Here is a 12,019-nt window from a genome sequence, read left to right as displayed (position 1 = left end):
TGCCCCATCCATGTTTGAAAGGAACGTATTTTCAGGCTATAAATACACAGTTGTTATTTCTACTGAGGATGGAGAAACTGGCTCGTCGGTCATCCTTGTGAGCTGGCATCTCACCCTCCAGTCCCCTATTAGAGGTGATGCTATTAAATGTTCTCTGAGGCCAGAGGTCCCCCACTCCTAACGGCCAAAGTCCTGGTCTGTCCTCCTGTCGAAGGGCTTTCAGATCCCCCCTTTCCACAGCCAGCAGGGTTCTCCTTGGAGCCTGAGAACCTCTTTGGTCTCTGGATGAGTATTAGCCGTCCCCAGCCAGGCCCCCACCCCCACCATGAACAAGCATACTCGCTGTGAAGTCTCTTACTCGACCGATGACCGATGAGGACAGAAGGGGAAGTAGGGCAGCAAGCAGTGAAGCTTCCAGACACAAACTGGCTGCTTGGTAAGGAAGGGAAGCAAAAGAAGGGGCAGTTCTTTATTTTCCCTGGAGGAAGCAGACAAGAACTAAGTTTCCTCAATTTTTGTAGAAGGGATCTGAGAGCACATGGAGAAAATCTGGTCCTTTCTGCTGCAGCCCGAGGTGATGTGGGCCACCCCTGCCCGCAGTGGCCTGCCATTGCCGCAGTTACTCTATTCCTGAAGAAGCAGGCTTCTTCCCACCACCTCCAGCGGCAGCAGTTCCCCAGCGTGCCTTTTTAAGCTCTTCCAAGCCCTGCCAGGTGAAGCAGGGAAGCAACTCACCCCTTCATGCTACAGAGAGATACCAGGATACCAGCACTTTATTTATTTCTTAGAGCTCAGGGACCGCCACAATTCCCACTACACCAAAAATTCCTGCAGGGAATTGCGAGGTTGTGGACCCAAGTAGGGTGGGGGGAACAAGAGTCCCAAGAAACCCAGAGGAGAGTTTGGGTCCCAGAGTCCAGAGTGTCTCCAAGGTGGCACTTGGCCTTTACCTGTTGTGCAGAAAGCTGTCTTTGGCTGCAAAGTGAACAGCTGCTCGCCACATGCCATACAGGATGCTAAGCACTAGGGGTATGAAGACAAAGCAGAGGCTCACGGCGTAAGACACAAGAACAATGCAGTGTTATGAATGGTACCATAGAGTTCACAGGAGGGAAAGGTCCTGCGGTGTGCTAGAGCAGCTCACACTGGCTCATGAGAGCCGACTAATGGCATCTTGTCCCAACTCCGAGTTCAGTGACATCATGTTGGCAGCTTGAACGTGGTCACGGTGGGAGTATTTACACCACAGACATTGGCCAACGCTACAAATCAGAGCTTTTTTTTTTTTCACCCCAGAGAGTGGGTTGTTCAATATTTACCAGCACGCCACCGACTTTCCTCTTCCTCAATGGCACTGGGGTTATGAGGAGGCTGTGTGCCTCAGAGCCACAGAGCAGCATGCCTGCGAGCAGTGTGGTTTTAAGGTGACGCAGGGCTTTAGCCAGGAGGCAGAACTAGAACCGTGTGCTCAGGTTTGGTTATTTGCATAGATTTGGGCTCCTGCTCCACGCTGACCTCCAGGTCACTGACCTCTGTGGCCTGGGTGCCTCGTGTTCTCACTGGGGATGGGAGGGGTGTGGGGGAGAGGGTCAGGGCAGGCTTAGTGGTACCGTAGCTCCTCACGCTCCTGTGGTCCGGGTGGAAGTACCCTGTGTGGTGGCAAGCAACTTGCCAGGATGTGGTGGCTCCCACCAGAGCAGCAGGTATTGGTTTTGCATGGAGTTTGCTCTCCATCCTGTGAAGAGAGGTTTCAGACAGGGGCTCTGAGCTTGGAGTGGCCAGCCACACTTAAGAAAAGGCCCCTCAGAGGGCCAGGCTGTGGTTCGGGGCCCTCAGATCCTGACTGAGCCTTGCACTTTCTCCGTGCCTAGGGGAGAGGGCTGAGAGGGCCGAGACAGCATTGCTGGGGAGGGAACATCCGGGCTCCTAACCTGGGAAGACGATTTTCAAAAGGTGAGGTGTAGAAGTGGCTGGAGACTTCCCACCGCCTCTGTCGGGGCAGGATAGCAAAGGGTGAGGAGAAAAGATCCAGAATGATCTGTCTTGGTAACAACCAAACACTGAGACAGCAGGCATCAAAGTGCCTTTAGATACAAAACACCCCCACGTCCATGCTTAAGGAGCTTTGTGAGGGACATGCCTACCTGGCCAGAGGCCACGTGCTGCGGAACCCAGGAATGCCAGGGATAGCCACAGACACCTCAGAGGTCCAGTGACCCAGTGTGTAGCTGGGAAACAGGCTGGGTGAGAGCACAGGGCTTGCTCAAGGTCACACCACCAGAGAATGGCAGACCAGGGACGAGAACTCAGCCCCCTGCATCTGAGTCACATGCTGTCTCTACTTTACCACACTGCCTTCCAGGCATCCAGGAAGCCAGAGGGCTGTCATGCGCAGAGGTAAGGCATCGAGGAAGGTCTGGGGGAGGTCACTTAGGAATGTCATTAGCAGATCATCTCTTTTCACAACAGGTGCTTTGATACATTTAACACATCACAGTGGCTGGAGGGAGCAGGGCAGGGACAGACACGAGGTGCCATTGGTTACACCAGGATCCTTTGGCGACCTTGGCATCAGGACCGTGATGGGTCAGATCTTTGGTCTCTGAGGGAAGAGAGGACAGCTCACCCAAAAGGCAGAGCAGCCAACAGCTGTGCCCAGGAGCAGCAGTGGTGCAAATCGTTGAAGGGAAAGGAAAGGAAGAGAACCAGGGCCTGTCCAGCCCTGCTGCCCCTGCAGAAGGCGGAGAGGCAGATTCTACGGCTGGATTGTGGGCAGTGGCTGCTCCGTCACAGCATCAGCCTTCTCCCACAGCTCCACGATGTGGAGGCTGAGGTGGTCCCTCCACGCCCCACTCAGCAGGGAGGACAGGGCTGGTGGGTCCTCCATGGTCAGGTGGGGAAACACTAGCATCTCATTCTTGAGGGGGAAGCCACACTTCTCCATGGCAGGTCTGGTGGTGCCAGGGGTCACCACAAACAGGCGGCAGAGCCACGGCCCACCAGCTGCCTGGCAGGCTGGCTGTGTGGCGAAGCTGTTCAGGGCTTGGCACAGGATCCAGTCCTCCGTCCCAGCCATGTCCACCACCTCCACGGGTGACCCCAGGCCTGGGAGGCGCAGGAGGTGCCGGGGGGGCATGTAGGTGTGGGCGAAGAGCAGTGTATAGTGGGTATTTACACCTGGGAGCACAGGTGCGTGGACTACCTGCTCCAGGTGCCCCAGGCCAGGTACTAGGCCCCCCTGGTGCAGGCAGCCGAAGAAGAGGGCCCCCAGGACATTGAAGAGGACCAGGGTGCCCTTCCAGGGCACAGGCTGAGTCCGACGACTACAAAGCAAGACTAGGGGTACCAGGAGGGGGATCAGGAACCGGGCCTCCTGGTGGCTAAAGGCAGATAGCAGGGCCAGCGGTGTGAAATAGAGGAGAAGGAGGTAAGACCTGGGGCTGGACAGCAGGCTGCGGGCACCCAGCACCCTCAGGAAGCCCGTCTGCGCAAAGGCCCACGGGCCAGCTTGCAGCTGCTGCCACATAGCCTGCAGGGCCTGGGCGTGCAGCGGCCCGAAGAGCAGGAAGCCATTGACCGCCAGGTGGGTGAGCCGCACATGCGTTCCGTGCCTGGCCAGGTTCTGGGGGTCCAGGTTGTAGCGCAGGAAGTTGGCAGGCGTCAGGACCAGTGCACTGGCCCTCGATGGGCTGGAGAAGTACCAGCTGTCTACGGCCACAAACCCTGCTGCAGTGAGGGCTGCCCCCGGGAGCAGCGCCAGGGCCTCACGAGCCAGTGACCTGAAGCCAGGGTTCGGGGCTCCACCAACGCCCCAGAGGAAGAGGGGGACCAGAGCAAAAGCCAGAAAGGTGGGCCGGTTGAAGAAGCCAGCAGCCACCACGCCTCCAAGAAGCCAGCTGTGCCACCAGGGGCCTGAAGCAGGCCTCTTGGGTGTGGGGCTCCCCGCTACGCGGGGGGATACCAGCACCAGCAGCCACACGAAAAGCAGTCCCTCAATGGTGTTGGAGAAGGTCCTTGTGTAGAAGACCAGAGTGACGTAGGAGCCAGCCAGGAGGGCCAGCGCGGTCCAGCGCTCCGCCCCCCACAGCGGGGCCAGGTGGTACACGGCGCCATCCAGGGCAAAGGAGAGGGCGGTGAGGAGGAGCCGGGGCCCCACCAGCAGCATGTAGCCACTCACCGGGCCAGGCCACGGCCCCAGCTGTTCCCAGAGCCTGAGCAGCCAGAAGACAGAGCCCGAGGTCAGCAGCGGGAAGACCACCGTGCGGCATGAGCTGCTCGGCCCAAACTCCCACGGTCTTGCGGCCTCCATGCCCAAGATGTCTTCTGCAGAGAGACAGGCAGAGGTGAGCCAGTACCAAGCTCAGGGCATGTGGGAGGCAGAATTCTAGGATGGCCTCCAAGATTTCCCACCCCCTCTAGTGACCAAAACAAAAAAAACCAAGCCCATTGTCATCAAGTTGATTCTGACTCATGGCAACCCCATGTGTTACAGAGTAGAACTGCTCCACAGGGTTTTCTAGGCTTTACAGAACAAGGAGCCCTGTGGCACAATGGCTAAGCATTCGGGTGCTAACTGAAAGGTTGGAGGTTTGAACCTACCCAGCAGCTCCGTGGGAGAAAGACCTGGTGATCTTCTCCTGGAAAGATTACAGCCTAGAAAACCCTATGGAGCAGTTCTCCTCTGTCACATGAGGTCACTATGAGTTGAAATCGACTCAACAGCACCTAACAACAATCTTTATGGAACCAGATCACCAGGCCTTTCTTCCAGGGTGCCACTGGGCGGGTTCAAAGTGCCAACCTTTAGGTTAGTAACTAGCGCGAACCATTTGCACCATCCAGGCACCCTTCCCTAGTGTGCACGCCCTGCATAATCCCTGGGACTGTGAGTACGATGGCTTTCTCTCCCATAATCAGGGTATGTCGCAGGTAACAGCTGACCTTAAGATAGAGAGATTACCCGGTGAGCCTGGCTTAAGCACAAGGAGGATTCGATGTGTCCTTGGAGGCTTGAAAAGGAGGAGGCCACTGGCAAGAATGCAGGCAGCCTCTAGGAACTGAGAGCACCCCCAAGCAAGGAAATGGGATCCGAGTCCCATAGCTGCAAGGAGCTAAATTCTGCTAACAAGAATGAGCTAGGATGCCGATTTTCCCTGAAGCATCCAGACAAGAGCTCAGCCCAGCCTATAGCTTGGTTTCTGCTTTGTGATATGCTGAGCAGAGAGAGAGCCGAGCTTCGCCATGCTAGCCTATAGCACTGGGTGCCAACATGGGGGTGGGGCTTTAAACTGCTAAGTTTATGATGCTTTATTATGCAGCACAGAAATGATGCATAGGAGCTGAGCCCTTCAGAGGCCCCACCTTGTGCAGTGGGCAGGAGGAGCCACACCTGGGAGATGAGGTGACAACGTGCCCTAGACAGGGTGTGTGGGGAGGGACAGGGTGAGGCTCAATCCTTCTCCTCAGAGTTCTAAGATCTCAAAATTCAGATGCAAAAACCCATCCCACTGATAATGACTGTGATCAGGAGAGGAGGCGTGAGAATGGGGGATGGGAACGAGCAACAAAGCTTATGATCAAAGGGGACTTTCGTTGATAGTTTAACGTTTTATAAGAAGAATATTTTCAAGCAGTACTTATGTAATTAAAAAAACAAACAAACCAAAAAAAAAACTAGCCGCCTGGGGCTGGTCTGGGACCCTGTGCCCCAACATCCCAGAGCGCAGAGCGGTGGAGACGGGGCGGGGGGGGGCCTTAGGGAAACAAATTCTTAGTTTCTGCAGCTCAGCTCCAAGCCCCACTGTCTACAACATCTCATCCTGGTAGTTTGGAGCTAATTCTGCCACCAGGGACTCACTCTCAGTCCTCTATTTTGTCTATGTCAGAAGGTGAAAAGGAAACAGAATATCGAGGATCAGCTTGATCTGGCTGCTTTTTACTGGCTCAGGTTAAAAACTATATATACGTGAAAAAGAAGACCGGACTTTTGAGCTTAAAAATCAAATCCATCTGTTGAGCCCTGTGGCAAAGATATCTGGGTATCTCCCTGTGGTGAAATGAGTTCCTTTATGTGGCCTTTCGCCTTGGGTCTTTGGGAAAACAGCTTGAGAGATTTTTCCTCTAAACCCTGAGGAGTTACCTTTGCCTTAGTTTTCTACCATACAGGGTTTGTTACTTTTGTCCAGGTTGATCCGACATTTCTTGGGTAAGCTGTAAACAACTCGGTTTGATACCTTTTTTCGGCCCTGGGCTGCAGCCTGCCCTGTTATTAGTGTGCACCTTGCAGGGATTGGTCAATATACTACGCAAATGAAGTGTCTGTAGCCTACTATGCAAATGAAGTGTCTGTGGGGCGAGGGGATTTGTCAGTTTTTACTCCCCGCTCCCCTCCCCCAGGGACCATGCCTTGAAATTGACAAACAATTGTGTATATATGCAGCCAATGCCACACAGGTTTTTGACACAGAAAGAAGCAGGAAAAGAAGCAGCAGGAAGAAAGAAGACAGAAAACAGAAGAAGCAGAGAGAGGGAGCGGAGGCAAGGAACCAATTAAAAGAGCTGTAACATGGGGCAAGGGCAATAACACTGAAGACAGCGAGTGGCCCAGAAGGGGCCCAGTGGCAGAGCCAGAGCTGACAGGCCTGGAAGGGGTTCTGCAGCAGTCAGTGGTGACAGATGTCAGGGTTGAGAGGAGCCTGTCCTCAGGGGGCCCAGAGGAGGCCTGCAAGGCTGAGAGGAGCTGAGAGAGCTGTCCTACACTGAAGAAAGGAGACTCTGCCTACCTGCTTCCTGATCCTGGTCCTGAGTTGTAACCTGTTGATCCTGATCCTGAGTTGTACCCTGTTCCTTAATAAACCACTTATCTGTAAGTATGGTCTGTGAGTTCTGTGTGGACATTGCAATGGATTATCGAACCCAGAAGAGAAGTAGAGAGTGCCATTTCGCACACCCGAATATCCATCCTCCCCTCTTCCTTCGTCATAGAATCCCTCTCTTTAGTTTGGCACTTGGTTAGGTGTAAAGACTACATTTCTCAACTTCCCTTGCAGCTAGGTGTGGTCATGTGATATATTCTGGCCAATGGGATGTGTCATGGATTGAATTGGATCCCCCAAAAATATGTGTATCGATTTGGCTAGGCCATTAGTCCCAGTATTGTGTGACTGTCCACCATTTTGTCATCTGATGTGATTTTCCTGTGTGTTGTAAAACCTATCTCTATGATGCTGATGAGGTGGGATTAGTGGCATTTATGTTAACGAGGCAGGACTCAATCTACAAGATTAGACTGGGTCTTAAATCAATCTCTTCTGAGATATAAAAGAGAGACGCGAGCAGAAAGACACGGGGACCTCATACTACCAAGAAACAAGAGCCAGGAGAATAGCACGTCCTTTGGACCTGGGGTCTCTGTGCTGAGAAGCTCATAGACCAGGGGAGGATTGAATGACAAGGACGTTCCTCCAGAGCCAACAGAGAGAAGAAAGCCTTCTCCTGGAGCTGACACCCTGAATTTGGACTTGTAGCCTCCTAGACTGTGAGAGAATAAATTTCTCTTTGTTAAAGCCATCCACTTGTGGTATTTCTGTTATAGCAGCACTAGATAACTAAGACAGGATGTAAGTGGGAGGAAAGCACGTGACTTTCAAAAAATGATCTTAAAGGGAGCAGGCATGCTCATTTCCTTCCTGTTGTCTGGAAAGCAGACTTGATGGCTAGAGCCCCTCCACCCCAGCCATACTGAACCATGAGGAAGATGCCATGCACTCACAGCATCTAAAAAGTCTCTAGGCCCCCAAAACTATCCTTATGATGTGCCATATACCCCCTTAGCAGTTAAGTTTTAAAAAGTGAGCATCCCAGATCTGAGTTCCCTCATCCTTCATATCAACCTACATTATTTGAGACCACAGCCTTGTGTAAACTCCCCCAGCCTTTGGGGAGGCACAACTCTAAGATTCCCTCCACTGAGAAGTCCAATGCAGCTTTCTTTCTCAATGACTCATACTGTTGGCCCAAGCAGGCAGCAACTATTAATACAAACACTGTGCAGATGCCAAACCCACACAACTGTGGCAACTGGCAGGGGCCAGGGCTCAGAAGGTCAGTGCCATCACTCAGGAAGGTGTGAAGTCCCCACTCCCAAGTCTTATCCCAGAGAGGCTCTGGCTTTGCTCGTGCATTTACTGCCCATGTGCACAGACATACTTCTTCCTCCCCACTCAACATCCAGAGAGCAACACAGCCAGACTTTGCTGCAGCCTATCTTGATTACCCCTGGGGAGCTTCACCTGCCATGACCTCAGGTGACTGGAAAAATTCATCGGGGTGCACATAGCCTGTCTGTGGAAGGAGACACCACACCACGCGGAGCAGGCTCAGGCTGCCCCAGAGCACCCTGGTAACCATCTTCAGATCAAATTGCTGCTAAGACACCGCGCCAAGAGCCTGGAATGACTTCCCAGCTGCCGCAGATGCTATTCTGGGGCCACACATCTGTGCCTGCCAAGGATAATATTTGTTAGTTATTATAATGTAAATGACAATATGTTCAACTGTTGAAACAAACTCAGGATGGGTGTACTTATAGTAATAATGATTAAAATAAAAGCTGCTATTTACCCAGTGCCTGCTACATGCCAGGCACTTTACATGCATATCTTATTTAATCCTTGCCACAATTTACAGATGGAGAAAGTGAGGCCTCTGTTGAGTAACCTGTCTATATCTCAGAACTACGAGTGACGGAACTGGGATTCAAACCTAGCTCTGTCCAACCCCAAAACCAACACTGCTTCCTCCATGTCATGCCGTCCCTTTCACAGCTCTTGCCTGTCCCAATTCCTTGCCCTCTGTTCCTAGACCCTGGGGTTTCTCATGTGATGTTGGTCCAGGGAAAGGAGTGGCTTCCTGATGACCTCTGAGAGAAGAGGGAGTCGGGGTCCAGTCCAAAAGGATTGGAGGAAGGCTTAGCTGCTTTGCCCTCCAGGGTCTGCAGCAGGGCCAGACAGGGCAACCACGCTCACTGGCTTCAGATCTTTGGCACTGATGACTCCACTTGGCTATTTTTGGAAAGCAATTCTGTTCCTTGGCTTCCATATTGAATGGAAGCAACTTGGCAGTGGCTCAGCCTGGCTTGTACTCTCCAGCCTCCCAACCCCCCTGCTTCTGGCTTTCTCTGGGAGGCTCTTTTCCTGCTAGTTCCCCTCACTTTCTCCAAAGCTCTCTCACCTGTACCCTATCTAGAGGAGCTAGTGGGACACCCACTGTTAGAGTGGGTTTTGAGAGGAGAAAGGAAATGAAACCACCATCACATCAATTTAGCTTCACTTAAAACATACTGAATGGTCCTTGGGTAGCACAAATGGTTTGCACTTGACTACTAACTGAAGGGTTGGTGATTCCAACCCACTCGGAGGCATCGTGGAAGAAAGGACCGGTGACCTGCTTCCATAAAGATTAAAGCCGAGAAAATCTTGTGGCGTGGTTGTACTCTGTAACACACGGGGTCACCATGAGTCAGAATAGACTTCAAGGCAATGGGTTTGGTTTGGTTTGGACAACATATTGAACCTTGATATTGGTCTTGATTGGCCTTAATCTCTTTCTCTTACTTTCATTCCTTCTTTTTAAAGAAAGGTTGAAAAAAAAAAAAAGGAAGCTTTGACTAAAAGAGATTTAGGCAATTGTTGGTTAATCTTATTTATACAAAACCCATTTGGACTTTGTGCCCTGAAGGAACTTTTGGTTCTGGATGGCATACTCTCGAAGTCTGCCTCGTGTGTCCTGCTGCCACAGGGGACTTGGCACAGGGCGGCCGGAGGGTGAGAGCTGGTCAGGATGGGCAAGGGCAGCCCCAGCCCAGCGCTGCACAGACCATCATCTGGTGCCAGGTGCTGCCAGATGTTAAGGGGCTTGTCCTTTTCATTGTCTGCTATTCATAATCAGTGGTACCCACATCGTGATGTGGGAGTGGCCAAAAGGGCATAAAATTTATAATAAAAAAAAACCAAACCCACTGCTGTCAAGTCGATTCCAACTCATTGCAACACTATAGGACGGAGTAGAACTGCCCCATAGGGTTTCCAAGGCTGAAAATCTTTACGGAAGTAGACTGCCACATCTTTCTCCCACAGAGCAGCTGGTAGGTTTGAACCACCAACCTTTCTTTCGGTTAGCAGCCAAGCTCTTAGCAACTGCACCACCAGAGCTCCTGATAACATGTGTATATGGAGAAATATACCTGTTATGAATTGTGTCCCCCCAAAAATATGTATTGTAAATCCTAACCTCTATGCCTATGGTTATAATCCCATTTGGGAAGGGATTGTCTTTGTCATGTTAATGAGGCAAGATTAGTGGAGGGTGTATTTCGAGTCAATCTCTTTTCAGACATAAAAGAGATCAAACAAGCGAGCAGAGACAGATGGGGTAAGATAGATGCCAAGACAATGGAGAACTCTAAGGAACCAGGAAGCAGAAGCTGAAGAGACAAGGACCTTCCTCCAGAGCCACCAGAGAGAGAAAGCCTTCCCTTACAGCCGGTGCTCTGAATTTGGACTTCTAGCCTCCTAAACCATGAGAAAAGAAACTTTTGTTTGTTAAAGCCACGCACCTGTGGTATTTCTGTTATAGCAGCACTAGGTAACTAAGACAAAACCTAAAGACGGAATCGTCCTGGAGACACATTCTCAGTTCTAATGAATGAGATGCAAATGGAAATGAATGTCAGGACTGACTACATACCTAATAACTAGCAAACAAACAAACAAAACCTGCCAACACTTGATGCTAACAGAGCAGTGGAGAAAGACGTACATAACCACACGGCCGCATCGGAGACTATTCCACTCCAGGGTGAAATCTGACAGTCATGCAATAAACCTACCTTTCCGTGGCAATCTCATTTTCTTACACTCAAAGGCAATGAAAGTTGTCAGAAATCCAATTTCTAGGGCTCCATCCCAGAACTATCGAGTCAGAAACTCTAGCACTCTAGTGGATGGGGCCAGCAGCGTATGTTTTAACAAGCCCTTCTGGTGATTTTTTATTTTTTTCCTGGTGATTCTGGTGCACAATAAAGCTTGAGAACTACTGTCCTAAGGAAACAATTGGGGAAAAAAATTAATAAATTAGTTAAAGATACACATAAAAAACTGGAAAGCATACAAAAGCCCCAGAGTCATAGAGTATTTAAGTGAACAGTGGCAAGAAAATATAAAGTTATGATTGCCAATATACAAAACACATACATGAACAAACGTTAAGAAGCAGAAAACAAAAAAGCTGTATGAGCTTATTAGAAACTTCCTAATAAGTATACATAAGCTGGAGCCCGGCTGACACAGTGGTTAATAGCTCAGCTGCTAACCAAAAGGTCAGCAGTTTGAATCCACCAGCCGCTCCCTGGAAATCCTATACAGCAGTTCTACTCTGTCCTATAGGGTCGCTATGGGTCGGCATCGACTCAGCAACAACGGGTTTTATTTTTTTACACAAGCTACTGGAAGAGGCTGCCTAGGCCCGGCTCACTATTATTTCCTCCCCGTTGCTGACCGCCACATTGTCTCATGAGCTTGTCTTTCCCTCGGGTTCCAGCGTCTACAAAAGGTTTAAGATTAACCGATGTTCCTCCTTGGAGGGTGGAAAACAAGCGATAATGATCTGAGGATGAAAAATCGAACAAAGCACACATCTTGTGACAAGAAAACCAGGATGTCGCCAGATAACCCCCAAGAATACCAGTAAAAGATTAACTCATCTGAGACATGACCACCTCAAGGGGGAACTAACACAAACTTCTAAGACCCATAATCCTTCCCTATAAAAGCCTTCAGCCGATCTCCAGTCAGGGAGATGGGTTTTTTGGAGGAATCTATTCCCCCTCTGTCTCCTATATGTCGATATATAATAAACCTCTTGCTGCTCACCTCACCCCTGTCTCAGGATTGGCTACTGCGGCAGGTGGCTCCAAACTGCGTTATTGTGGTAATGCTACTGTCTTGACAGCAAATTCGTT

At 50.9% G+C, this 12,019-nt stretch overlaps 1 protein-coding gene across 1 annotated transcript; it reads right to left on the bottom strand.

The window, feature by feature from the left end:
- Window positions 1-2,755: 2,755 nt before the first annotated feature.
- Window positions 2,756-8,496, bottom strand: PIGZ (phosphatidylinositol glycan anchor biosynthesis class Z). Its single transcript, XM_004373706.3, is given in 2 exon segments — window positions 2,756-4,323; window positions 8,292-8,496. Coding segments are annotated over 2 exon segments (1,773 nt in total).
- Window positions 8,497-12,019: the final 3,523 nt, after the last annotated feature.

This window comes from Trichechus manatus, unplaced genomic scaffold (genome assembly GCF_000243295.1).
Source record: "Trichechus manatus latirostris isolate Lorelei unplaced genomic scaffold, TriManLat1.0 scaffold00026, whole genome shotgun sequence".
In the NCBI taxonomy this organism is placed as follows: Eukaryota; Metazoa; Chordata; class Mammalia; order Sirenia; family Trichechidae; genus Trichechus; species Trichechus manatus.
Note: the sequence above shows the minus strand (reverse complement) of the source record. Positions and strands in the feature narration are given on the sequence as shown.